This window comes from Bos javanicus, chromosome 15, assembly GCF_032452875.1.
Source record: "Bos javanicus breed banteng chromosome 15, ARS-OSU_banteng_1.0, whole genome shotgun sequence".
Lineage (NCBI taxonomy): Eukaryota > Metazoa > Chordata > Mammalia > Artiodactyla > Bovidae > Bos > Bos javanicus.
Window position 1 is genome coordinate 81,399,278 of NC_083882.1, and position 27,484 is coordinate 81,426,761.

Below are 27,484 nucleotides of genomic sequence, written 5' to 3' on the forward strand. Positions count from 1 at the left end.
TTAAAGCTTGGGTTTTTTTCCCCCTAAGCATTGTAGAAATATTATTGGAATGATGTATTACTGAATGCCTAGAGAAGAAGAAAGCCAAGAGCCCACCTGTGAGCTAAGCAGGTGAATATTTATGATGGGTTTCCTTTTCCTCTGCACTTGGGTGAATAGATCCTAAATCTGTTGTCAGTGATGGGTTTAATATAAGGAACTAAACAGATGGTGGTAAACTTGGGGTGAGATTTCAGATTGGATATTATCCAGAGATAGCTCGTTTTCTCTCAGCTACAGCTCTCTGCTCTCTGTCCTGTTGTCTGTTTAATTGGAATCAGATCCCAAGTCAAAAAATACATTTGAGCTTCCAGGTGATAAGCCGGGACAGCCCATCTCTTTGATCTCTTGCAAACAATTGGTTTCCCTAGTTTGGACTTGTATTATTGAATAAGTATCATGATGACCTTATCCATTGATTCTTTTCACAAATTTTTATCATGCACCTACTGTGTGACAGGGACCTTTCTAGATGGGGGAATGAGATGGACAGAGTCTTGCAGAGCTTACAGTAAACATAAAAAGTGAGGTGCTGTGCAGAGAGGCTTAAGATTGGGCCATAGGAGGCGGAGCGGCCCGGAGGCTTTTTAAATCAGGTGGTCAGGAAAGGCCTCTTCTGAGCACACGTTTTGAGTTAAGACCTGAATGGCTGTGTGCAATGGGGACAGAATCTTCCTGGTGGAGGAAGCAGTGTAAAACCCTAAAAGGAGCAAGCTGAGTGTGTTGGATGAAGGGAAAGGCCAGCATGGTGGGAGTGACATAGCAAATCAAGGGGAGAGGGAAAAACTCAGGCCGGGGTGGGAGGCAGCAAAGACCAGATAGTGTAGGGCTTTTGTAATCCAAGAAGAGTGGGAAACGATGGGAGAGAGGTAAGAAGCTCCAATACTTTGGCCATCTGATGCGAAGAGTTGACTCATTGGAAGGACCCTGATGCTGGAAAACATTGAAGGAAAAGGAAGAAGAGGGTGGCAGAGGATGAGATGGTCAGATACCATCACCTACCCACTCACTCAATGGACATGAAATTGAGCATGCTCTTGGGAGATAGTCAAGGACAGAGGAGCCTGGTGCGCTGCAGTCCATGGGATTGTGAGAATCAGACATGATTTAGGGACTGAACAACAACAAAAACACGGACTGGGTAGCTTACAAACATCTGAAAATGGTCAGATTTCTGAAGGCTGGAAAGGCCAAAATCAAGGAACCAAGCATAGTCACATTCTGCCAAGGGCTCTCTTCGAAGTTGCAGATTACCTGCTTCAACTGTGTCCTCACAGAGTGAGAGGGGCAGGGAACTCTCTGGAGCCTTGTTTATAAAAGCACTAATCCCATTCATGAAGGTCTACATTCATGATCTAAGCGTCTTTCAAAGGTTTCATCTAATATTGGGGATTTCAACATAATTGCGGGGAGGCGGGGCACAAAAATTCATACCATTGCAGGTGGTTGAACACAGGAATGGCATGTTTTAATTTACATTGAAAAGATTTCTGCTGGGCAGAAAATGGATTATAGAGGCAAGAAAAGAAGCAAGAACACAAGTTGGACTTTTGAGGTAGGGTCAGCGTGAGAATTAATGATTCAGAAGAGGGCAGCAGAGAGAGTTGAGTAGATTGCCTCGGGAGATTTCAGAGGTAAAACTGACAGGACTTGCTGATGGGGGTGGTACGGAAAAGCACGTGGAATCAAAGGTGATATGATTGTGGATATCAAAAATGATACCCACATTTTTTACTTGGGCATCTAGATTGGATCTGAGGTTGAGGACACTTTGGGAGAGAGGATAAAAAAGTACAGATACTTTGAAAATACCGATAAACTACACCAGGAGAAACTATGAGGTATTACTTGACATACATAGCAAAGTAATTTACGTGAAGTTTGGTGGTCTGGATATCTCATTGTTTTAGTCTAGATTTTGCAATACTTTTCAGAAGTGGCTATCAATTTAAATCTTGTGTTCTATTAAACATCCTTTCCAGGAAATATCTTGCACAATTCTAAGGAAAATTGGAAAAGAAAATGGAATCTCTCTCTAAACCCTGGGATAGTTTATGCCACTGTCAGTACTCATCCAGCTAAGAGCTTGGTGTTCAGTAATCCAGTGTCCTAGGGGAGTTCAGTGTATGTGGCTGGTCAGTGGGCTGTCCAATGCTCATTCCCATTTAGCACTGTCTAGCCAAGAGACAAAACAATTTATAGGTTCTTAGACTGTTGAAAGTGGGAAAAGGAAAATGCCTAATTTGTGAACTTGGAGAAATGAAGTCTTAAAAGTCCAAGAAAAGGGACTTCCCTGACCATTCAGTGGTCAAGACCCTGTACTTCCAGTGCAGGGGGCACAGGCCCGGTCCCTGACTGGGGAACCAGAATTCTGCAAGGTGTGCCACACAGCCAAAAAATAATGACAACAAACCCAAGAAAAATACAGATAAATGAAATTTTATCTTTCCCTAAGGAAACAAATTAAGCTGTTTTACAAATAGGAAAGCCTCTACAAATAAATATTTTATCTCTAATAACACCTTAACTTTACCTACCCTAAGGTAGAAAGTTTAAAAACTTTGCATTTTTAAAAAGTACACAGTCATTAAGAGAACTCTCCAGTGTGCTGCAAGAAACGGTAGATGAAGCCTTTAGCCAGAATGAACTACAGCCTGTTGACACATGCCATGCCAGAAAAGGAACTAGGCTAGACCTCAGAAAACAGAAGGCAGGCCTTCTCCTTCCCTTGCCGCTCAGCTTCTAAACATCAGAGCAGTTAAAGCAGCAACATGTGACACCAAAGCCGAGGACAGACAGCAGGATTTAGAATCACACTTCACAGGTGAGAAACCTTGGCTTCAGAGAACTGGCTGGTGGAACACTTTTTTGAAAGACTATTATGTAATAGCCAGAGCAGAAAATGGCCTTGAGCTAAATCAGGAGAGAACACTGGGCCTTGCTCTTGGGTTCACAGCTGTGTAGGACTAAATAGGGCAAACCATGGTGCTGAGATCTAGGCAGAACTGGCCAGCAGCTTGCCATGGGCAGCACCTTCTGGAGAACCTTTTCCTTCCTTTGGCCTGTATTTCCGGACTGCCCAAGGTTAGGCGTGGGGTCGTCCAGCCCCTGTGCTACAGCGAAACACTAAGGCAATTAAGCGAGGCCCAAACAGTCCATCCTAAAGGAGATCAGTCCTGGGTGTTCATTGGAAGGACTGATGCTGAAGCTGAAACTCCAATACTCTGGCCACCTGATGTGAAGAACTGATTCATTGGAAAAGACCCTGATGCTGGGAAAGATTGAGGGCAGGAGGAGAAGGGGACGACAGAGGATGAAATGGTTGGATGGCATCACCGACTCAATGGACATGGGTTTGGGTGGACTCCGGGAGTTGGTGATGGACAGGGAGGCCTGGTGTGCTGCCATCCATTGGGGCAGTGTCTAACATGACTGAGAGACTGAACTGAACTGAACTGAGTTTCAGGTGTACAGCAAAGTGATTGAGTTATACATATACACATATCTCTGGTGGCTCAGATGGTAAAGAATGTGCCTGCAATGTGGGAGACCTCGGTTTGATTCCTGGGTCAGGAAGATCCCCTGGAGAAGGGAAGGGCTTACTCACTCCAGTATTCTTGCCTGGAGAATTCCATGGACAGAGGAGCCTAGTGGGCTACAGTCCATGGGGTCGCAAAGAGTTGGACACGACTGAGTGAATGAACTGAACTGAAACTCTTACTCCAGGGACCGCTGCTGCCTCCGCGCGCACTCCCGGCGTCCCCTCCCACGGGTGGCCCTGGGGCCCCAAGGCTGTTGCCCGCTCTCCTCTCTCTTCTCTCCGGATCTTTGGCTGGAGCTTCGCCCTTCTTGGTAGCTCAGCTGGTGAAGAATCCGCCTGCAATGCACGAGACCCCGGTTCGATTGCTGGGTCAGAAGAGCCGTTGGAGAAGGGATAGGTTACCCACTCCAGTATTCATGGGTTTCCCTGGTGGCTTAGCTGGTAAAGAATCCTTGGGAGTCCTGGGTTCGATCCCTGGGAAGGGAAAATCCCCTGGGGAAGGGAACAGCTGCCCACTCCAGTATTCTGGCCTGGAGAATCCCATGGACAGGGGAGCCTGGAGGGGTCCATGGGGGTCACAAAGAGTCGGACAGGACTGAGTAACTAACACTAACTAACTCGTCCTCTAAACTGAGTCTTCCAGTCGCGGCAGACCCTCCAGGCACAAGCGACAGCCCAGGTCTTGCCATCATCCTGCACCTCTGCTGGTACCGGGGAACTCGCGGACTGGGGACGGTGACATCGATTTTTTAAATAAAGTTTTCGCCATCAAAAAGGGGCGGGGTGGCCGGGGGTTGGCCAATGCACGGAGGGGCTGAAACAGGAAGACGCCAGGGCCCGAGGGTGATTGGTTACCTCAGAAGCCTGTCTGGCTGGTACCACAGTTATTGAGGTGGGGGGGTTTGGGGAATACGGCAGGGTGGCGGCTTGTTCTTGAGAACTTTCAGAAGACAAATATAACTATATTTTGTTTCTGAGGCTTTCTGCGTCTATACGGGAGGGGCGGAAAGCGGGACGCAGGAAAAGGGGACCTACTTGCCCGACCATTCCCCCATTTCTGACTCCCGCGCAGTACGCCCACCCTCCCCGGGCAGTCGCCGGCGAAGCCCGACGGCCCTGCGCGCGCGCGCTCTCGTGTGTTCTCGCGTGGCGCGGCGCTCTGCTCCCGCAGCCAATCAGGCCGCGAGGTCGCCGCGGTCGCCGGGGTGAGCGCGCACGCCCTAGGGAGGCGTGGGGGTGGGGGCCGCACGGTGAATGGGAGCGCGCGCGGGGGCGGGCGCGGCGGCGTGAGCCGCATGAATGAGAGAAACGCGCCCCGCGCGAGACGCAACGCGCGCGCCCGGCGCCTGGAGCCAATGGGAGCGCGGAGAGGGCGGGCGACCCGGCCCTGAGGGCAACGGCCGCGCGCCGGCTGGAAGGCGAGCGTCGCCGGGCGGGCGCGCGCGTCGCGGGGCGGGCGCGGAGCGTGCGGGGGCCGCGCGCTGCCTCTCAGAGGCCGGACGGCACTGCCGGGAGGCGGCGGCGGCGGCGGCGACGCGGAGCTGGCCGCGGGTGAGTGCCGGGGCCGCTGGCCTCTGCGGAAGCGGAAGTGCGGGGTCCGGGGGTGGGAGGGGAGCATGACCTCTAGGGAAGGGGGACCGAGGAGGGGAGGCGGTGGGAGTCCCCGCTCCGTGTCCGGGCCGGGTCCTCCGGCTGCGGCCGGACCCTCGGGCCCCGGAGAAGAGCGACCGGCAGAGGCCGGGGCTTCCCTCAGGGCCGGGTCGTGAGGGGACCCGGGCCCCTGCGGCCGCCGACCCGGTCCTCCTTGTGGGCCGATCCTGCCCCGGACGGCGACCCTCGGCGTCCCGGCCCCGGGGTGGGGACTGGGCTCCGCTCTCTCCCTGCGGCTCGAGTCCCTCTCCCCGCTCTACCGACCCTTGTTGTGGTCCAAGCCTCATCCTGTTACCTGTCCCCTCGCATCCGCCCGCTTCCATCCCTACCCCCACCAGCCTGGAGCTCCCTGCTCCCAGTACTTTGTACTTTTCACAAGTGGGAGCTCCACTGCACTGGCCATTATTTTGCCTATAGGAATCCTGTGGGGCAGGAAGGTTGAAAGTGTTTACCGACCTGGCCAAATGGAGACGTCGAAATGAGAAGTAAAAGTTCTGGAAGGAGGTTTGGGATCAGATATATGTTATCCTCTAGACAGCGTCTCTGCCTTGGCGTTTTCGCTTCTTGGGTATTGCCATCTTGTCTAGGTTGACCTTATATTCGCCTCCCCTAATATTTTTTAATCCCGGGATCCCTTTGTACAATATTAAATCTCTTCAGAGTAGTCAGTATCACCTAGTCGTTAAAACCCACCTAATACAAGATTAGTATGGCCAGGTACCTTGCTACCTCGGTTTATAAAGATCACACCCATATTAAACCCCTCTTTGGCTGTTCAGCGGGTATCTTGACGTGTGGATTATTCCAGACGTACTGATAACTTTGTATTCGGATTTGCAGTATTATACTGTTACACCACTTTATCTTAACAAACAGGACTTGTGCCCTCAGTCTTGCTGTCCTGTCCATTCACCCCTTTAAGGAGGTACTTGTGTTAAAACTTCGCTGAAGCCTTGAAACAGCACAGTATACGTGGTCGCCTTCCGTAGAGTACTCTGCCTGGCGGTGTCACACACGTGCCTGTCCACCTTGGTCATACTAGTGTGGGTCCAGACTGCTGGTTCTGCTGAACCACACTCACGCTGCAGTCTCATCTCAGTTACTCACAGAACATCCTTCTGCTCTGACCTGGTGTGTCTTTAGTAGACCCAGTGTCTCCTTAGGTTTTGTCTTGTCACTTCTAAGATATATCCTCTAAATATCTTAGGCTGATCACTTTTGTTTCCCAGTACTGTCCTCCCCAAATGGCCTGGCCTTTTATGACTCTGAATTACTTTGGCAATACTAGCCCACGTGACTTTTTTCCTGTCAGAAAAATATAATCTGAAATAACATATGGTATCTAAATGATATCCTACCCTAGATAAAATATAAGCAGTGCAATTTTCTATCTTCTCCAATCTTTGAGGCTTTGAGGGAGAAGTTTAATAGTACTGTGTGCAAACTAAGAATTTGCTCCTTGCTGTTAACAAAGTTACTGAGGCCTAAATTCAGAAAGTTTGGCTTTGATTCCTGTAGGAATCATTCTATTCTAATAATGCTGTGTGGCCCTCTAAAACAACATTTTATGTGTGTGAGTGAGAAAGCGCATGAGCGCATCTTGAAGGAAGATTTGTCTCCTATGCCATAGAAAGGAGGAAGTGATGGATTCCAGGGTACATTCATATTTCACTATTCAAAACTTCTGATATTTTCATCTCTGTCTTTGGTATTAGGGAGATACCACACCTCTTGGATGGGGGAAAAAAAAAACAAACCTTAAGTAAAATGTTTGGTCTGCAGATTCCAAGTTGTCTTCAGCAGACAGGTGGTGTAGTAGATGAGAAAGGTAGGAAAGGTTTGCTTTGGCAGAGGGGGCCTGTGAACTGTGAGTTCTGAACCTGACTGCTTAGTAGACGGCTTCAGGCATTCTCTAACCTTCAGTTTTATGGAGTGGGATAAGGAACTGTGTCATCAGATAATGTGAGTTAAGTGCTTTGACATCACTAGATGAAAAGCATCCCATACAATGCAAAGTGTTATTTTGCTACTACCATCAAGAGAAATAATTGCTATTCTTAATCATATCAGGGAAGGTGGGGTCCCTTGACTTCCTATTAGGCCAGTATAGGAGCAGAAAACTGTTGACTTGGGAAGAGAAAGACCAGCCCCTCTGGTTGCCTCAGTTTCTCCTAGAGGGCATCTCACCTTTCAGTGCAGGGACATTTCTCATCCAGGTCCTTTTGTGAGTTATTTCAGAAGACCAGAAATTCAGCTTTTGCCTCTCTTAAGGTTGTGACTAAAATCATAGAAGGATAAGAGCGAGAGAGACATAGAAAGGAAATGAGCCTGACTGTCCTAATTTTGCCCTACTTTTTTCATTGTAGCAATAAATATTCTCTTTGTTCAAAGGGCAGTCTCTTTTCTAGGACCGCCCTTCTCTGCTGTGCTGTTGTTTGTTTTCCGATTTTGATATTCTTGGTATTTGTTACTGCCATTGGTGTCAGGTGGGACGGGCCCCCTCTGTGCCGAGAGCTGGTTCTCTGATGCTCTTAGGCCAGGTGAAGCCATGGTTTTCTTTCTTCAAAATGAAGAGCGCTTGGAAGAGGGAAGAATTCGAGCCCACTGTCCTCCCAGTTTGGAGTCCTTCCCACATACACATAGTGAAGTAGAAAATCATCTTCTTTCAGAGGGCACATTTTAATAGGATACCTTATGGGGTTTTAGCCTCAGTGTTCCTAAGAAATGCCGTGAAAACATTTCTCTGATCAAGGTATTTGTTTTTCTCCAGGTGAGGCACCATAACCTAGTTGAACTCTGTATCCAGAAAGCCCAAGATTAAAGAAGATCAGAGACACTGACTAACCTGGAAACAGGGACCTCTTGGGAATTTTGCTTTCATCCACAGTGACCTTCCAAACATATCATCAAGTGGAATTGATTTTCTTCATTTTATTTTGCTTATTGGGAAGAACATGGCTTCGGGAATTTTGTGTTTCCCTTCAGTTTTGCATGAACTCTGCAGGAAACAGAGCCCTTGAAGGGTTTGGGAGTAACGAGAAGAGACTGAAGACGGACAGGCTTGCGCCCGTGCACACCCTCGGCTCTGTTTTCCCTCCCCCCTTCAAAGAAAAGGATTTACAACTCAACCTTGTAACAGCTGCTGCCCAGCTTTAGCCATCAAGAGAAAGTAAATAAAATTAAACCACGACTGCCACTGCCAGACGACAAGCCCTGAAGTCAAGGTGTGGGAGTGGTGGCGTGGAGAAAACCGCCTGAGAGGGACAAGGACTGCAGTGACGACAGTTCTCTTTAAAGCTGGAAGGGGCCCCAGGTCCCTTCTTGGATTGAAGTAGAAACACAGGGCACCTCTCTCGGGGGCCGCTCACCCTCCGGTGGGAGTGAGGTGGTCCTGGTGTCTCCTCGGAAGACTTTTCCTCGCGAGAGGTGTTCCGTGCTCCCCCGCCTCCTCCCCTCCTTCCCTGCGGAGGACCTGCCTCCCTCCATGCGCTGTTGCCCAGCCGCCCGTGCTCTCTACCTGCGGCCCTCTGCATGTGTGCGGCCTCCTGTGTGTCTCCGGGTCTCAAGCTGTACCGCTTGTGTTTCTTAATCGCTCCTCCCGCCTTGCTCTGGGGAGCTGGTTCTTCGTCATCTGGAGTCACCTTTCCCCCTCCCATGTGCTTTCCCTCCTTGGAGATCTCTTGACCTTTGCGTTGATTTGGGAGGGGGAAGGGTGGTGGTTCCAAGCTTTCTGTGTCCCTGGTTTCCTCGGTCCTCCGCTCTCCGTGGCCCCCCCTTGTCCCGTGTTCTGGTCTGTTCTGCCGCTGTGTGGGCCTGTGCTATGCGGCAGGGCAGATCTCCCAGCAGAGCTCCAACATGCCCGCAGAGTCTGCAAAGAGGTTCAAACCCAGCAAGTATGTTCCCGTCTCGGCAGCTGCCATCTTCTTAGTGGGAGCCACAACCCTCTTCTTTGCCTTTACGTGAGTTTCCTCCCAGCAGTGGTGTGGGGTGGGGAGGGGAGGGGGTATGTTTCCTCTTGAGTTGGGCTCCTTACTCGCAACGCTGAGTGACTGGGAGTGTTTGAGGTCTAACACAGGTAAAGGGAAACCCAGAGGTGTGGTGAGAAGCGTTAAGGCTCTCTGCTTGGTCCTCTGCCTTCCCCGCCTCCCTTCCTCTGGAGTCACAGATGTCTTCCTTTTTTCCTACCCATTTTCATCATTAGACGATTCTGAACTAGAAAGGAGGTGGGAGGGAGTCACCAGAGAGGATGAAGCAGCCTCAGCAGTCAGTTCTGTGAGAGAACTGGACTCGACGGAAGGTTCGTCAAGTAGTCGTGGCTTTTCCCCAGGTTCACTGAAGCTCAGATCTGCGATTGTGGGGACTCAGAGTCCTGGATAATCTCAGACTTGATTTAGAAGGTCTGCAGTTGAGACGGTTTTGGCCTTTAGTGTTGCTCAGATGGTTTCCGTTGTGGTGTGGGTGTGGTTTTAACTGTGCTGTGTGACGTGCAAGATGTTTCCCTGGCCAGGGATCGAACCCAGGCCCCACGGTACAGGCACTGAATCCTCGGCCCTCGGCCCCCGGGGAAGCCCTGGTTTTCTTAGGGTTGAAGCTGGAGAAGTGAAGGCCACTGGGAAAGAGCAGGTCAAGAAGAGAGTCCTAGAAGGCTTCCTTTACTTCGGCTCCTGCTGAAGGGGATGGCAGGCATTTCTCCCATTCCATGGTCCTTTTAGGAAAAGCAGTTGGCGTTGAAAGACTTCCCACTTAGGATATTCAGCCTTTGTTCATCTGCTTGTTACTGGAGGGGATCTGAGTGATTTGTCTTCATTCTTTTCCCTGTTACTTCAGCTGCCAACTACCTGGCAAGCGTATTTGCTGTTACCTGTTTATAATTTAACATACACCAGGCTTCTGAGCCTTAAACTGTTGAGTCATTGAGTTAGTGTTCTAGTTGTAGCTCTTGAAACAATCAGAGCATGCTAGATTTTCTGGGGTGTTGACTCTGCCGTGATTCAGGCTCAAACCTAATTGTGGGGTGCTGGTTAGAGCCAGTGTGAGGTGGCTGGCAAGAAGAAGATGAATTGGAGTGATCGGGAATAAAAGCAGTTTGGACTCATTGAAGGATGACTGAAGCGGGCAGTTACTGTTATGGGGAGAAAGTAGAACAGAAATTAAGTCTGTGATAGGAGGGAAGGAACCACCTCCCTCCAAATAGAGCTTCTGATGCCAAAAGGAATTCTCAGAACTGGGTTGTTTGGCCAAAAGAGTAATAGTGCAGAAGTAAAGTAAATGCAGTGTTTTTCTATTTGGTTTTTAAACAAGGGAAGGATGAACCTGTTATCTAAGGTATGAGCATCATCCCGCCTCCCACCTCACCCTTGGCAGAGCAGACAGGTCACAGATTCTTTGGGCCTGGCCCTTCGGCCTGAGCACACCTGTGGAGTCCCTCGGGTTCAACCCCGCCTTCCAAAACGGAGGGCTGAGTCTTCGGTGTCAGGCTTGTTTGGGTTCTGCCGTCACGGCCACTGCGTGGAGTCGGTGTTTTTACCGAGGGTGTTTACACGAGATCTCAGTGTCTTTGCTGCAGCTGTGGTGCTGCTAGGAGGGGCAGGTTCAAGACTAATCTGACACCCTTCCACCCACCTGATGGGAGAGGGAGTCGTTTCCTTTAAGAGGCAAAGCCTTTGGGGAGCGAAGAGATTGGGGACTGGCTCTGTGGTTTCTCTTTCAACCCATCCATTCCTGAGTTGGGGCAAGCAGAATCTTCGGTCTTAATTTGCTCCTCTGGAGCCATTGAAGTGTTTGGCTGGTTCTACCAGTTTTGCCACAAAGAGTTGTCCTGACATAGGCATTTTCTCAACTGATAGTTGAAGCTGTTTAACCTACTTTCCTGTTGCCTGGTGCCAGAAAAGTCAGGGGCCCTCCTTACTCCCTGCGGTCTCAGCTCCAGGAGAAAGGGTTTTGGAGGACAGGCTTGACTCTTACTTGCATTGTTGCCTCTAACCCTAAGTGAGAAGCACGTTAAGACTTCACTCGAGTTCCGCCGGCAGTCTCCTCGGGACGCGGGTCTGGCTGGCCTTTGCGCTCCGGGTTTGCCCCTGCCTGCCTCATGGGGACGTGATGGACACCCTGTCTGTCTCAGGGCCCTGGTGCTCGTGGCCTCTGCAGCGCTCTTCTCCTCCTCTGCATCTGACCGTCGCAGCGCCTGCGCACGCGGGTGCCTGGCTCGAGGTAGCACTCTTCTCCCAAACTGCCCCAGCCCTTCTGAGGTTCAGTGCTCCATTTAAAACATACACACCTGAAAAAGACTGCTTTCAGATAGGCTGGAGGAAGGCCCTTCTGGAACCAGCTCCTGCTGGGCCTCGAGTTGGCCCCTGCCACCACCCTACTCCCCCACCCGGCTGCCGCTGGCTGTTCTCACATCAGGGCAGGCCCCAGGTGAGAGCTCCTCTGGGGCCTACAGGCCTGGGAGGAGGAGGAGGAGCCCTCTTGATTGGCAGGTGTAGTTTGTGGAGAACTAGGCACAGTTCACCCTCCGTGTTTCTTTGTCAAGCAGGGAAAGCGTTGAGCAGAAATTAGCAGTTGGGTGTGGTCAGCAAGACGTGATGTTCTGCTCCAGAGGAGCTCGCCTGGAACTGCTGAGGTCTCCCCCGTGACCTCTCGTTTACAGCCTTTGTCCAGCACTGAAACCAAGCAGGAGCTATCGGGGACCCTGTGGTTCTTTACTCTTGCCACTGTTTGGGAAGTCGGGGGCCTGCTAAAGGAACCTCCCGGTCCCGGTTAGGTAATAGACCCTGCATTTAAGGTCACCGGCCTGGACCCCACCTGGCTTTGCTGAGTCTCCTTTTGTGATGGGCAGCGGGCAATTCCAGGGGAGAGGAATAAGCCCTGTTTGGGGAAGCTGGTTCTGGTAAAGTTGGTTAGCTGCTGCGGGCCTCTGTCTTCTCTGTATAATGAGGAAGTTGACCTAGAGAGTTTATTTAAGCAATATGCCCTTTTTTTTTTTTTCCCCACTGAGCTCTTCTGTGGAACCCAGTATATAAAGTGTAAGGATAGGACTGCTCTGGTTCAAGAGAGGCTGGCACATAGAGCTCCAGACCCTGGGTATCTCCTCTTTGCCTTCCTGGGGACCCTGAGACCTCCTTAGGGCTCCTAGCAATACCATTAGAAATAAGTCCCTGAATCGCATCCTCTAAAGCCTCCTTGAGCTGTGGTGGGATGTCAGCCAGTGTCCGAGGTGTCTGTTTCTAAAACCGGTGGGGCGGGCATGGGGGTGAAGTCTGGGCCGCGAGTCATCCTCTGCAGGAAGGGAAGTCAGGGTTGTCCAGAAACCCGTGCTGGTCCTACCAAGGCCCTAGCCGTGGAGGAGCTTCCGCCTTTCCTGTCTCTGCGTCTCGCCCCTCCAGCGTCTCACCGGCTGAGCTGGGCAACCTTGGTGACTCCCTCTGGGTTTCTTTCTCATGACTGCAGAGGTGCTGGCACCTGATTTGAGTGGGAGCAGCCTCGTGATGTAGGGCATTAATTGAGCAGTGGTGGTTCTTTTCCTTCCCACGTTGTTTTCTCATCCAGGAATACATGCCCAAGTCCTGCATCTTGTACTCGGCTGCTTGACAGTCTGGAGAAGACAGGACAAATCCAGTGTTTCCTGAGAAATTTACCCACCTAGAAGGGAAGGGATTGTTTTCCATGGAATCTTGAGGATCCCCCGGGCAAGAAGTGGGATGTTATTTCTAGGCTTGCCTCATCACCAAGGAACACTCCGCATACGCTCGGAGTAGGTGCTAGGCATGGCAGGAATGCATAGACCTGTGCTTTAGGAGCAAATACTTCTGTTGTGTTCTTGAATCTGATATCCAGACCGAGGAAGTGCAGTTAGGGAGGGAGGTGGGGCTGGAATGATAATTGATGATGATGGAGATGGTTAATAATGTGTTTTGTTTGCTGCTTCTATCTTGTGAATCCTCATACTAAGCCAGCTAGTTTAAAAGGAATTGGAAGCTCTTCTCAGACATTGTCTCTTTCATTCTCATATCTGTATGATGTAGCTGACGTAACAAGCTTGCAGAGTTTCCTGTAAATTACCTAAGGCTACAATAGCAAAGCATTGATGAAGACAGGATTGAAATCCAAAGCTTCTTGACTCCTACTTTAGTTTTTTCACCAGGAATTTAATTATATATATATATATGGAAGAGTTAGGGCTGGGGAACAGATTTTCAGTACTGTGAGTATTGAAACCCATCCTCCCAATTTTGGAGAAGGCAATGGCAACCCACTCCAGTGTTCTTGCCTGGAGAATTCCCAGGGACAGGGGAGCCTGGTGGGCTGCTGTCTATGGGGTCGCACAGAGTCGGACATGACTGAAGTGACTTAGCAGCAGCAGCAGCTCCAATTTTATTTGGCCTTGGAAACAGGAGTGCTGGAGCGGCGGGCAGAAGAACCTGTTCTCCCTGGGGTGGTGTAGGTCTGGGAGTCTCACCCGTGAGTCAGCCAGCCTTCTGAGTGACGCCACTCCCTGCGCTCGGAGCTCTGTGATTACCGCCTTCGGCGGAGGACGAGCCCCAACAGCTCCTCAGCTCAGGTCTCACCTCCTCCCATCAAAGGCAGCAGATTGAGACAGGCCACTTGAGGGGGTCACCTAGGAATCTGGCAAAGTACTGTAGCAATGGCAAGCCCCTCCTGGAGCCAGGCAGGAGCAGGCCCTGCTCGCAAGGCCTCTCCTTGGTGGGAGGTACCTGACTTGGAGTGCTCAGGTTGGAAGCAGTAGTCTTTGATTTGAATCTAGGAGCAAGGCTTGCCCATGCCGTGGAGCTATTTGCATCCTTTCTAGATCCTTGCCACAGTGGGGATCGGCTTTATTTTGGAACTTTTGTTTTTTATTTTGGAACAGAGATGGGAACTTGATTCTAGGGTCATACACTTCAGCTGGGAGGGGTTGATATCCAGAAGGTTGTAAGGGGCGAAGTTCATTATCCAGGGGCTGGTGGTTGGCAGGATGTCCTAGGAATGGAGCGATTTGCTTTGTTTGGAAATGCAGAAACTGAGGAAAGAATGGGCTCAGAAAGACTGACCTCTGTCAGGGGCCGGCGTGTCCCTGTCCACTGTAGTTTCACTCAGAGACGGAAGGACCCTTACTGTTTCCGAAGCTCCAGAGGCCACAGTAGCCAGTTCTAGGAATGAGACTTTTAAATCACAGAGACCTCAGTGTTCTAAGGATTTAATTCCTTTTCCCCTTCTAATTATCTTCCCAGGCTGTAGGAGTCAAGTGAGTCACCCTTTCTCCTCTTCCCTGGGTGGAAATTGAAGTGACAGCTAAGAAGCAGGGAGGGGCTCTGACCTGGATGACTGGTTTTCAGTTTCTCTCCCTCCCTCAGAGGAGCCTAGGAGGTCGAGCTTTGGGTGGGGCTGTGTGAAGACTCTGCCTTCTTGCTTGTGTTCCACCCCAAACCCTGCCAAGGTGTGGGGTCAACTTTTTTGAATCAGCCCCCAGAGGAAGAGGCTTCCTAGGAGACTTTGGCAGAATAAAACTAGAGCCGTTACTGGAGGTCTGTTTTTCCTTGAAATCACTGCCCTGGCTCTAGCTTCATGGTTTTGTCTCCCAAGTAGGTACTGGCCCATCAAGAGAGGCAGAGTTAACTGGTAGTTACTACCTAAGACACCCTGGCACATCGTGAATGTTTGCTTCAGTCTTTTTTAATGATTGGCTAAATGGAGTTTGAGTCAATGGTGGTGGTGGAGGCTTGGGAGGGGCTCTGTGACAGTAAATGGAGTTTGAGTAAATGGTGGTGGTGGAGGCTTTCGAGGGGCTCTGTGACCACCAGCGTGGCCTCTTATTGTTAGCTTGCTGTCATGTTGTGTTGTTGCTCAGTCGCATCCGAGTCTTTTGTAGCCTCGTGGGCTGTAGCTCGCCAGGCCTCTCTGTCCACGGGATTCCTCAGGCAGGCATCCTGGAATGGTTTGCCATGTCGTCCTTCAGGGGATGTTGCCAGCCAGGGATGGAACCCACGTCTCTCGCGTCTGCGGCGGACTCTGTACTGCCGAGCCACCAGGGAAGCCCTGTCGTTGGTTTATTCCTCACCGAGGAGCTCCGTTCGTTTGAACGTCCTGGATCACCACTCAGGGCTGTGCTTGTTGTTCGGATGGAGACAGATCCGCTCTCCGCAGAATCCAGGCCTGCCGTGGATTAAGTCTCCGGAGTCATTTGCTGTCTTGTCCTGCTGGCGCCTCTTCCTTTCCTTCAGCGAACTCTTCCTCTCCTTCCGGCTGCTCTGGGTGAAGGGGGACAGGGACAGATGCTGGCCTAATTCTGGAGATTAAGTTCCCAGCCACAGAGCAGATTAGGGTGTTCAGCCACTGTCTTGTAGTGGGAAGTTCTGCTGAGCTGAGCCGGGAGAGAGGGCGTTTGATACCAGGGACCCGGCAGGCAGCTCATCAGCTGTCCTGACACTTGCAGGAACCGCCCTTGGGGAAGGGTGAGCGGGCTGCATTCCGGAGGCTTCTGTCCTGACGGAAGCTGAGCGCCCAGCTCACTCTTGGTGTCAAGGAGAAGTTCCCTACAGCCTTCTCGTGGTTTGAACTTGGAGTACTCGATGCATGTGGCCTGCTGCTTTTCCTTGCAGGATTTAGGGCCACTTTGGTCTGATACCCTCTCTCTCTCTCTCTCTTTTCTCCTCCACGCTTCTGCTTCATTTGTTGATCTCAGGGTCTTGGTATCCTTCCTTATCTATGAGTGGTTTCCTTTTGTTTACCCTGAGAACTAGCCTCTAGTTGAATAAAATTCTCTGAAGTATCTGATACAGATTTGTATCTATAATGGATCTGAAGAAACTTTAAGCAGTGGCGAGTGATTTGGAGCCAGCGAGGCAGGTGGTGGTCCCTGCTCTGGGCCAGCGTGCGGGTCAGTGGGGCATGGCTGGGGGCCAGGGGCCTCGGGGTGTCCCAGAGCAGGACTGCAGCTGGTGTCGGTTACATTCTTAGTCCCTGCTCCTGGGCCTGGTTAAGAGGAGGTCAGGACAGAGGCCATGACACGTGGGCGATCCACAGGTTAGGAATGAATTTGAAGAACACAGACTTCAGTGCAAGGGCTTATGAGTCTTGTACCTTGATCTAAAATGAGCATTTCCCTGGGAAACTAGACCCACTTGTTGGGGAGGATGAAGATAATTTGAGACAGCGAAGGTGAGCCACACGAGATGTGTATATAGGTGTGGGGCGCACACACCTATGTTTTTTTATACAGCCGCTGTCCTGAGTGTCGAGGCAGCCCCTCATTCTGTTTATTATCTGTGCAGCTGTCCAGGGCTGAGCCTGTCCGTGTCGCCTGCAGTGCCCGTCTACAATGCGGTGGTGTTTCTCTTTGTGCTGGCCAATTTCAGCATGGCCACCTTCATGGACCCAGGGGTCTTCCCTCGAGGTAAGATCTCCCTCTTCTCTCTCGGAATTGCCTTTGAGAAAAATGAGTTTTGGCGTACACGATTGGTCTGGGGCCTTCGGGGTCTTGCGTTTTGGGATACTCCTGTAGTTTAATGGTGAAAAGCATGTCAAGGTTTTATAACTTCTAGGCCTGTGATCCACTTTGGGTCAACTCTGGTTTTCAGTTACTCATTCAGCAGAAATTTATTTCAGGCGTATGGGTTGGGCATTATTGCTAGCTTTGATAATATCTAAGATAAATCAGAGAGTAACACTGTGATACAACCTGTAACGGAAGCATGAACAAGGTTCTGTGGGACCTTGGAAAGGGTGCACTTATCCTGCCCAGGTAAGCTGGGGAAATGCTGTTGGAGGTGGGGAGAGAAGATCTTACCACGTGGAGGATGGGAGGGAAGGGCACTTAGGCAGAGGAAGCAGCGTGTGACTGAACTGTGACCGGGAAACACAGAATGTGGTGGGTGGAAGACAGTGCAGGGTCAGGCCAGGGGGCGGAGGTAAACCAGAGCCCAGGGTGGAAGACTGTATGTCGCACAGATGACAGTTCTTCCTTTGGACAGCAAGAGGTCTTGAACAAGAGGAATCATGGGATCAGATTTCCTTTCACAAAAGTAATTCTTGTAAGAACAAATAGATACCTTTTGGGAGGCTACTGCAATAATGCAAACCAGATGAACTTGAATTCAAAGCTGGATTTACAGATTTAGACCCAGGAGAATTTTTCACGACTAATCACTTATTAGGTGAGAGTGAGAGGGTAAAGGAATTGTCTAGGGTGGTTCCACCGTTCCTAACTTGAAAGATAGGTTGGATGCTGGTTTTCATGAACTCAGATCCAAGTTACAGGAACGTTGAGCAGTTTTGGAGGGAAGACAGAGCATCTTAGACACGTTGGGATACTTAATGGATCGTTCTGGCTTTCCTCATAGCTCAGTTGGTAAAGAATCCACCTGCAATGCAGGAGACCCCAGTTTAATTGCTAGGTCGGGAAGATCCCCTGGAGAAGGGACAGGCTACCTGCTCCAGTATTCTGGCCTGGAGAATTCCATGGACTATATAGTCCGTGGCATTGCAAAGAGTCAGACACGATTGAGCGACTTTCACTCCATTCCACTTCACTTCAGTGGATCGTCAGGTGCAGTTTACCCGGTCGCATCTGAGGAGTGAGGCTCGTGGCAGAGTCCTCAGTCGCGTAGATCTGTCAGCAGCAGGAGTGAGGCTGTCTAGAGAAAGTGGAATGAGGTTAGGAAGGAGCGCGTGTCAGCCTGACCAGCCTCGATTAATAATGAGCAGAGGAGAAGGAGCCATTGAGGAGAGCTGGGCAAGAAGAGAAGGCAGGAGGAGAAATGCACAAAGTGGGAGCCCAGGGAGCTAACGACACAGCTGACGGTTGGCGTTACCAGAAGTGAAGTTGAGCGGTGTGGGAACTCCAAGTTGCCCGTTGTTTTGGTAATTAAGAAATTGGTGATCTTAGTAAGAATTGCTTGAGACACCCCTGTTGTTCAGTAGTTAAGACTCTGCGTGTCCGCTGCAGGGGGCACAGGGTCGGTCCCTGGTTGGGAAACCAAGATTGCAGAGCTTCATGGCATGGCCAAAAAGATACAGCACACACACAGGAATCTTTACTTTCTGGTCCTGCTGTGCAGCTTAGGGGATCTTAGTTCCCTGACCAGGGATTGAACCCAAGCCCCAGCAGCGAAAGCGCTGAGTCCTGACCACTGAACCACCAGGGAATTCCCAACAAGAATAGTTTTAATCGTGTGTTTATGCATGTGGGAGAGAGACAGTGAAGTTACCGAAACTGCAGTGGTTCGTAAGCCAGGGAATGGAACATGAGGGAGCATCGTCCTCGAGGATTAAGGTTATTCTTTCAGGAAGTTGAGCAGAGAAGGCAGAAGGTGGAGTGTCTTCGGTGAGAGGGAAGGGTCTCGTTTGTTTTGTGATACAGAAGGCATTAGCATGCTGGTAGCATGAGGAGGTGGAGAAGGAAATGGCAACCCACTCCAGTGTCCTTGCCTGGAGAATCCCAGGGATGGGGGAGCCTGGTGGGCTGCCGTCTGTGGGGTCACACAGAGTCGGACACGACTGAAGTGACTTAGCAGCAGCAGCAGCAGTATGAGGAGGTGGAGCCAGAGAAGAGAGAGAGACTGAAGTTGAGGGAAGTGGGTAATTGAAGAGTGACCGGGAGGAAGAGCGTTTCCCCTCTCCTGGCGGAAGGGTGCTGCTCACAGAGCTGGGCTGTTTCTGGAACAGGAGGCGAGAGTGAGGCCCAGCATGGCTGGGATGAGGGAGGAGGAGTGGCTGCGGGCGGTTTTTGCTGATGGCGTCTAACTTTCTCTCACACTTGCGGTTACCTCATGAGAGACGCTGGGGTTGGGCAGCAGCTGCAGCGTGGGGAGGCGTGTCTAAGACTCACCGCTCACAAAGCCCGTGTCGCCGTGCTCTGCGGCTTCTGTGTCAAAGGCGGGCGTAACAGGAGGTGCTTTGAGATCCTAACGCCAAGGAAGGCTGCTGTACCAAGTGTTTAATGGTCATTTATCAAATATTTACTGATGATTATGGTCATTTGCGATTTTTTTTTTTAAGGTCCTTGCTTTCAAATAGCTCTGTCTAGAAGGGAAGATAGGGAAGACATTTACATAGATACATACACTGGTGACTTTTAAGAGTAATCAAAAAACTGTAGAACTGTAAGAAGAGAAAGAGCTCACTTCTGATAGACGACGGTGTGGAAGAATCAGTTATTTCAAAATAAGTAGCATTTGAATTTTTTCCTTTAAACAAGTAGAACCTTCATAATGTAGAAAGTATAAAATAGATGGTGAAAGTCGCTCCGTCGTGTCTGACTCCACGGAACTCTCCAGGCCAGAACACTGGAGTGGGGAGCCTTTCCCTTCTCCAGGGGATCCTCCTGACCCAGGGATCGAACCCAGGTCTCCCTCATTGCAGGTGGATTCTTTACCGGCTGAGTCATAAGGGAAGCCCATCAAATAGATAAATGTCACCTGTAATTTCACAGCCCAGGGATAACTACTGTTACATTGTCATATGTTTTCCTTCAGTCAGCATTTTGAAGACTTACACATATAATGTTTATACATACCATACACCTGTAGCACATACATGCGTGTCTATTTTTGTTTTCAAAATGGGATCTTTTAGTTTGTACAGTAATTTACCTTGTCCTTTTTCACTTAGTTACATTGTTAGCATTTCCCTTAGTCAGTAAATTTGAAAACTTTAATAATTACTACACCATCACTTATTTAATTTTTCCTTCCCACAGGTATTTTTTTTTTTAGATTAATAATTTAATGAAAATTGCCTACTGTAGATGAAGGCAAATAATGTTTCAGTTTTGAAGTGGGGTGGTGAGTTTTTTATTGTCACAGTTGATTCACAGTGTTGTATTGCTTTCTGCTGTATGAGTTTCTGATAGCTGAGAATTGAAAGGGCGTTCAGGGAAAGACAGTGTCTGGAACCAAGAACAGTACAGACATGTATGGGGAATCAGGGGAAGGCCTTTGACAAGGGGCTGTGCATGGAGAGAAGGCTCATGCTAGTTCGTTCCTCCCCCGTTTGGATTGCTGTAGTTCAGTCGTGTACTTGTAAATATTGAGCTGTTATGCAGACTCATTATATATGTACTTTGATATGTAAGTCATATATTTCTTTTGAAATATATTCATAATATGTAAACCAAGAATCCCAGCCTATCCATATCGGAGCCGCCTCTGAGTCATCCTCTTAACCGCTTTCCCCAGTGTAAATTACTTCCTCATTTCCACGGTGGTGTATGTAGAGCTGATCTCGAAGCGTCAAGCTGCCGGTCCCTGGCCTCCCTCTCATTAGACTGCATTCCTTGAAGGCAGTGTCACTGCGTCCCCAGTGCCTAGTACAGTTGCGGCACAGCCGTGTTTTCAGGAACGTTTCCTCTCTACAGCTGAAGAGGATGAAGACAAAGAAGACGACTTCCGGGCGCCCCTTTACAAAACCGTGGAGATCAAGGGCATCCAGGTGCGCATGAAATGGTGCGCCACCTGCCGCTTCTACCGGCCTCCCCGCTGTTCCCACTGCAGCGTCTGCGACAACTGCGTGGAGGTGAGCGCCGGCGGGACGCCCAGGCCATCTGCGGCCTGCCCGAAGAATCGGGGTGGGTCCTGTGGGCTCTGGCCCAGGGCGGCTCCTGGGGCTGTTCTCGCTCTGCCAGAGTGCTGGCAGCCACATACGTGTGAGAGGCGCCCTGTTGCGGGCGGTACCCCAGTGGGCAGGCACAGGTTCTCCCACCCCCAGTCAGAGCTCTGGCCTTCCGTCCCTGGCCCAGCTTCTCGCTTCTTTGTCCTGGCTCCGTGTTCGCTCTGTCTCCCACGCCATCATGCTGCTGCGTTCACCTTTTACAGTAGGTAACTGATGAGAACCCACCATCCAGCACAAGGAGCTCAGTGCCCTGTGGTGACCTCAGCGGGCAGGGGTCCACACAAAGGGGTCCATGGCTACACATGGCTGATGCGCTTGCTGTACAGCAGGAGCTGACAGCACGGTAAAGCGGCTATACTCAGATAAAAATTTAAAAAGAAATGTGCAATTTTCAAGTTAAAAACACACAAAACAAATTATACAATTATATTTCTCTTTCTGTCCTTCTGCATTCCTTGTCTTTTATTTTTAACCCTTTTCCCAGTCCATTTTTACTTGGCTATAAGCAGTTGCCTACTAGATTTTTTTTCTGAGCCTTTTTTTTTTTTAAAAAAAAGAAAAGAAAAATCTTAATGGATTTGCAAGCCTCTGACATTTGTGCCTGTCAGAGTTCCTTGGTCCCATAGGATAAACTGTGAGAGATGGCCTTGGCCTTTGATCAACCTCTGGAGGGTCTTTGTTACAGATTGATGTGTTAAGTCACTTCAGTCGTTCCAATTCTGTACAGCCCTTTGGACTGTAGCCTCCCAGGCTCCTCTGTCCATGGGATGATCCAGGCAAGAACGCTGGAGTGGATTGCCATTTCCTTCTCCAGGGGGCCTTCCCGACCCCGGGTGGAACGTGTGTCTCTCAGGCCTGCTGCCTTGGCCGGCGGGTCCTTTACTATTCTCTCCCACCTGGGAAGCCCTACGGAGCGATAGACAAGCTGCAGGGGCCTGTTTTTACATTTTGCAACTAAATGGTGAACGTGACCACACATCGCTCAGAGCAGCGTTTAGTTCTGTCTGCCGTGGCCCCAGCCTGCCTTGTCCACCCGCAGGAGTTCGACCACCACTGCCCCTGGGTGAACAACTGCATCGGCCGCCGGAACTACCGTTACTTCTTCCTCTTCCTCCTCTCCCTGACGGCCCACATCACAGGCGTGTTTGGCTTCGGCCTCCTCTACGTCCTCTACCACATGGAGGAGCTCTCCGGGGTCCGCACGGCCGTCACGTATCCTTTGAGGCCTGTGGGTCGCTGGACTGCTCGGGGCGGGGGTCTGCGGTGGCGGGGGTCCTAGGGACGGCGGCCACAGCAGGGCCCGGGGCGGGCCGGACCATGGGGCTCTGCTCTCCTTGACCGCTGGCTTCAGGATGGCCGTGATGTGTGTAGCTGGCTTGTTCTTCATCCCGGTCGCTGGCCTCACGGGGTTCCATGTGGTGCTGGTGGCCAGGGGACGCACCACCAATGAACAGGTAGGAGGAGACGTGATGGGAGGCCGTGATGGGAAAGCAGGCTTGTGTCTCAGCCCAGGGATTAGCGTATACTTTTTGTGATGAGGTGTCCACGTTCCTCATGTAAGCATGGGAACAAGCCATGTCTTAGTTAATAAGCATTTATAGACTGTGTCCTCGGTACTGGACGCTTTGGGCTCTGAGCCAGTAGAAACGGTGAAGACCTGGGCCGGCCCTCAGGAAGCTTGTAGTTCCTTCCCTGCACGTGGTAGTAGCTAATGGGACTTGCTTACTCGTACGTAGAGATCCCCACTTTCCATAAAGAAACTGATGTTTAGGGTCAGGTAGCTACTGTGAGGTGGACCTAGAAATTGAACTGACGACCCCGACTAGAGTTCCCATTCGCAGTCAGCACAAAGACGCGCTTCTTTGTAACATACACGCAGGACTGTATGTTACTCATTCTTAGGTCTCCCAGTAGTGGGTGCACAGTAAGTTGTCGCCGACGGTGTGTTGGCTTCTGGAGGTCACGGTGCCCTTGTCTGACTGACCTGGTCCTTTCTCCTCCGTCCAGGTCACGGGTAAGTTCCGGGGAGGCGTGAACCCCTTCACCAATGGCTGCTGTAACAACGTCAGCCGTGTTCTCTGCAGCTCGCCAGCGCCCAGGTACACTTGCCCCGTGCTCCAGTGCTCACCCTCGGTCACACACGTCCGTTGTCTTTGGGTTGGCTCTGGTGTGGGGGTCTGCCTTTTAGGGCAGGTTCTCCTAGAACGGGAAGTGCTGAAGTGCCGACCTTCAGACCCTGTGAGTCTGGTGCGTTCTTTAGATGGTACTCCCTTTGGAGAGGCGAGAATGAGATTTACTCCAGCGTGCCTCGAGCTGGTTGTGTCAGCCCAGAGGCCTGGTCTTGCTGTCGGTCTTGTACTCCATAGAATCAGAGAAATCAGTTCAATTCTGGTCTTTCCCCTGGCCGGCTAGGACTCTTTCTTGTATCTGTAAAAGTGCTTTCCATAGGGTCGGCAGCCAGTAGATATTTTTAAATGACTGAATAAAAGCCCTCTCACTCCTAACACTCAGGTATTTGGGGAGACCAAAGAAAGAGAAGACAATTGTCATCAGACCGCCCTTCCTTCGGCCCGAAGTGTCAGACGGTCAGATAACCGTGAAGATCATGGACAATGGCATCCAGGGGGAGCTGAGGAGGACTAAGGTAGGGGAGCAGGGGGTAACGCCAGGCACCTCGGGGAGCCGCCTCCACGGCAGAGGTGGAAGCTTGCTTTGTTTAAATCTCTTACCATATTTATCACTTTCTGGTTTGTTTTGGAGTTACTTAAATACGTAACTACTTTTCCCATTGCATTTTAAGTTCATTAACAGAAACTAAGTCCATTCCTCCGCAAGCCTTTCTAGGACTTAACATAGAGCTTACAGATGGCAGGAGCTCAACAAGTAGTTGGTGGAAATAATGCCAGAATGAAACCCTTGTTGAGGAAAACCTCTCTCTCCAGCACCGTCCCCAGAGTGACTGGTTTCTCCTTTCCTAGTTGAGAAGCACATGATGATGCCCCCCGCCCTCCTTCCGCCCGTTTTGTACTTCGAGTCGCCCTGACCCTCCCTTCTGCCTCATTTCTCCAGTCTAAAGGCAGCCTGGAGGTAACAGAAAGCCAGTCAGCAGATGCAGAACCGCCCCCACCTCCTAAGCCGGACCTGAGCCGTTACACGGGGCTACGGACACACCTCAGTTTGGCCGCTAATGAGGGTGAGTGTGGCCGCAGGAGTGAGATCACTCCAGAGATGGCACGGGCGAGGGCTGGGGGAGGCCGCTGCGCTGTGACTGAGAAAACCCAGAAGGCGGTGCTTGAACCACTTCTGCAGACAGCGGGAGAGGGGTCCCACGGAGCTTGGGCCGTGGTGGGGCTGCTGCGTGCGTGTGCCGCCAGAGTGCACGCCCAGCTGTGTGTGTGCACTCCCTCACTCTGGTTCTGGGCTGGCTGAGTCTGTAGTCTTGGTTTCAGCACACTCGTGTATGTCCCTGGGCCTCTTTTCCTGCAGAGAGCAGCCTCTTGGGCAAGGACAGCCCCCCTACACCCACCATGTACAAGTACCGGCCGGGCTACAGCAGCAGCAGCGCATCAGCCGCCATGCCTCATTCATCCAGCGCCAAGGTACTGAGTGCTCGCGAGGAAGTAGGGCTGGAATGTAGGCCACCCATTCTGGGAAAACGGGGACGGGCGAAGGGGAGGAAGCACCGAAAGGGAGAGAAGAGAAGCAAAGGCGTATTGCTCCTTGTCGGCACTGGTGGTGCTGAGTCTCCTTGCTGCCTGTCCTTCACCCCAGAGGGGCCCCTGTGGCCCCATCCATGAGGCCCTGAGGACAGCCTCAGCTGAGCTCAAAGCCCAGCTCCGCCGCTGCAGACGCTCCTTAACCTGTCTGCGCCTCACTCCCTGCTGTTCCTAATCAGAGATGAGCCTCGGGGGTTAAACGGGAATGCAGGTGAACTCTAAGCATGTTGCTGGTGCGTGACACACACTGATTTTGACGACTCCTTGGGCTCTGGGGCCTTGCGTCTGGCGGGAAGGGTGGCTAGAGCCAGCTCTGCTTTCTCCCTCAGCTGAGTCGCGGGGACAGCCTGAAGGAGCCGCCCTCCATCGCAGAGAGCAGCCGCCAGCCCAGCTACCGCTCGGAGCCAAGCCTGGAGCCTGAGAGCTTCCGCTCGCCCACCTTGGGCAAAGGCTTCCCCTTTGACCCGCTGTCCAGTGGCTCGCGCTCCTCCAGCCTCAAGTCCGCCCAGGGCACGGGCTTCGAGCTGGGCCCACTGCAGTCCATCCGCTCCGAGGGCACGACCTCCACCTCCTACAAGAGCCTGGCCAACCAGACGCGAAACGGGAGCCTGTCTTACGACAGCCTGCTCACGCCCTCCGACAGCCCCGATTTTGAGTCTGTGCAGGCGGGCCCGGAGCCAGAGCCGCCTCTGGGCTACACGTCTCCCTTCCTGTCGGCCCGGCTGGCCCAGCAGCGGGAGGCCGAGCGGCACCCCCGCCTGGCGCCCGGTGGCCCGGCGCCCCGCGAGCCCTCGCCCGTCCGCTACGACAACCTATCGCGCCACATCGTGGCCTCCCTGCAGGAACGTGAGAAGCTGCTGCGCCAGTCACCGCCGCCCGGCCGCGAGGAGGAGCCGGGCCTGGGGGACTCGGGCGTCCAGTGCACGCCCGGCTCGGGCCACGCGCCGCGCACCAGCTCCTCCTCCGACGACTCCAAGCGCTCACCCCTGGGCAAGACGCCACTGGCACGCCCAGTGGCCCCCCGGTTCGGCAAGCCGGATGGGCTGAGGGGCCGGGGACTCGCCTCCCCTGAACCAGGCCTGCCTGCCCCCTACCTGGGCCGCTCCGTGTCTTACAGCAGCCAGAAGGCCCCCCCTGGCGTCCCGGAGACGGAGGAAGTGGCCCTGCAGCCGTTACTGACGCCCAAGTAAGTGTCCTCGGCCTGGCTCCAGTACGCTGCCTGCAGGCGGCCTCGGGGTTCCTGAAGCGCGCGGACCCGGCTCGGCCTGCCTGGGGAGAGCCCTGCATTCCCGTTCCTCTTGCTTCCTCCCTGGGCCTCGCCTCTCGAAAGGCTGAGGAGAGGACGTTTCCCTTAGTTTCATCTCCCTAAAAAGCAGTTTGTTTGCCGGAGAGGAAGTGAGCAGTGTGGCTGCTCCTGGGGAGGAGGAATAATTAGGGGAGAGCTTGTCAACGGGGCAATAAAATGAAAGGGGGTGTTTGGGTCAGCGAGGTGTATGTAGAGAGCACTGCATTTTCTCTCAACCTGTTTCAAAGTGCATCCCTTTGCTGTGTCGTGTTGTACGCTGACCCCGCTCTCCTTTACTTCCCAGAGATGAAGTACAGCTCAAGACCGCCTACAGCAAATCCAACGGACAGCCCAAGAGCATAGGCTCAGCCACCCCTGGCCCGGGCCAGCCGCCTCTCAGCAGCCCCACGAGGGGAGGCGTCAAGAAGGTGTCGGGGGTGGGGGGCACCACCTACGAGATCTCGGTGTGAGCCCGGCCCCCTCCTCTGCACCTGCACCAAAGGGCCCCCAGGGCCACCTCCCTCCGCAAGGGCCCCCTCCCCGGCACGGACACGTGTAAACCGCCGATTCCGAGAGGAAGAGGGGCGTTTCATAAGATGCGGGGGCTGGGGGGTCAGAGCGTGGGGGCCCCGAGACTGGGGTGGCGACCCCCCTTCACCTTTCTAGACCCCCCCCCTCCCCCACCCCCTGGACCAGACTCAGTGGACATTTGTGCAATTGCTCGCCCTGGAGGGAACCAGATCATTTTTAAACCAGAAATAATTTTTTTTATTATTGTTACGGATTCTATTTTTTTCCTCTTCTGCGTTACCAGGTGTGTGTGTACATATATATATATATATATTATAAATATCAAAGAAATTATATATCTATCCTGGGATGGGCAGATGAGGGAGGGAGGTGTGTGCGGGGCCCCTTACTCTTCCTGTTCCTCAGACCAGCCGGAAGAGGGGAGACGTCCTGAGGTCTTCCTCTTCCCCACGGCTCCCGCTCTTGGTCCCAGCTCCCGTCCAAGGACACAGCACCCTGTGCTGGTGCTCAGGAGAGACACCCAGGGAGAGGAGAGGCAGGGCAGGGTCTGTCAGAGGAGGAGGGCGCCTCAGCCCCTTGACTGGTGGTGGTGGTGGGGTGGTCAGAAGGGCTTGGCGGAGCTCCAGCAACAATACTGGGGTAGCCCCCCTTCTTGGGGGAGAGGGAGCAGAGCAGGCTTCTTTAGCGGGCCCCTCAAAGCCCTCCTCCCCCGTTCACATGGTTAACGTCACTTTTGAACCCAAGGCCGGGAAAGAAGAATCCAAAAAGCAATATTTCTCATCACATGCCAAAAACGGGATGGAGAGAAGGAGCGGCAGGCCTAGGCCCCTCCAGCTGTCCCTTGGGGGTCCCCCCTGCCCACCTCAGTATGGTGCTGGGTAGAGGGGATACCTGGGTTCTCACCTTCAAAAACAGGGGCGACCCCAGCCTCCAGACAGAGGCCCTTTTATTTTTTATTCTGATTAGCCATTTTAAACCAACAAGGAATAAAAAGAAATCCTGATCTAACCAGCCCCGCCGACTTGCGTTGTTTTGTGCGCTTAAGGCAGGGTGACTGATCTCTGATGGGAAGTTACAAGGACGACCTTCTAAGTGTTTCTGGTCCGGGCCCATCCT

At 52.0% G+C, this 27,484-nt stretch overlaps 2 protein-coding genes across 3 annotated transcripts; one reads left to right on the top strand and one right to left on the bottom strand.

Moving 5' to 3' along the window:
* Window positions 1-3: 3 nt before the first annotated feature.
* LOC133227127 (basic proline-rich protein-like) lies at window positions 4-5,198 on the bottom strand. The gene is made up of 2 exons (XM_061381585.1): window positions 4,616-5,198; window positions 4-3,916 (listed from the first exon to the last, which is right to left on the bottom strand). Exons 1-2 carry the CDS (start codon window positions 5,196-5,198, stop codon window positions 3,897-3,899), a joined length of 603 nt encoding a protein of 200 aa, XP_061237569.1. The 3' UTR covers window positions 4-3,896.
* Window positions 5,045-27,381, top strand: ZDHHC5 (zinc finger DHHC-type palmitoyltransferase 5). 2 transcript variants are annotated; one of them, XM_061381566.1, is made up of 12 exons: window positions 5,045-5,131; window positions 8,001-9,189; window positions 16,501-16,622; window positions 20,583-20,740; window positions 21,876-22,048; window positions 22,188-22,290; window positions 22,844-22,935; window positions 23,348-23,480; window positions 23,906-24,029; window positions 24,323-24,435; window positions 24,882-25,738; window positions 26,142-27,381. In XM_061381566.1, exons 2-12 carry the CDS (start codon window positions 9,086-9,088, stop codon window positions 26,305-26,307), a joined length of 2,145 nt encoding a protein of 714 aa, XP_061237550.1. In that variant the 5' UTR covers window positions 5,045-5,131; window positions 8,001-9,085; the 3' UTR covers window positions 26,308-27,381. The 2 variants fall into 2 exon arrangements, with proteins under 2 accessions (XP_061237550.1, XP_061237551.1); XM_061381567.1 differs by lacking the exon at window positions 5,045-5,131 and adding an exon at window positions 5,650-5,734.
* Window positions 27,382-27,484: the final 103 nt, after the last annotated feature.

Bases quoted from the DNA above. Each gene is read 5' to 3' on its own strand.
- LOC133227127 (XM_061381585.1), bottom strand. From the start codon at position 5,198: ATGCTCCCCTCCCACCCCCGGACCCCGCACTTCCGCTTCCGCAGAGGC. The intron at 3,917-4,615 runs GTAGGTCCCCTT...CGTGCATTGCAG, and splicing joins ATGGGGGAATGGTCGGGCAA to GCGGATTCTTCACCAGCTGA.
- ZDHHC5 (XM_061381566.1), top strand. From the start codon at position 9,086: ATGCCCGCAGAGTCTGCAAAGAGGTTCAAACCCAGCAAGTATGTTCCC. The intron at 23,481-23,905 runs GTAGGGGAGCAG...TCATTTCTCCAG, and splicing joins GGGAGCTGAGGAGGACTAAG to TCTAAAGGCAGCCTGGAGGT. The intron at 25,739-26,141 runs GTAAGTGTCCTC...TTTACTTCCCAG, and splicing joins CAGCCGTTACTGACGCCCAA to AGATGAAGTACAGCTCAAGA.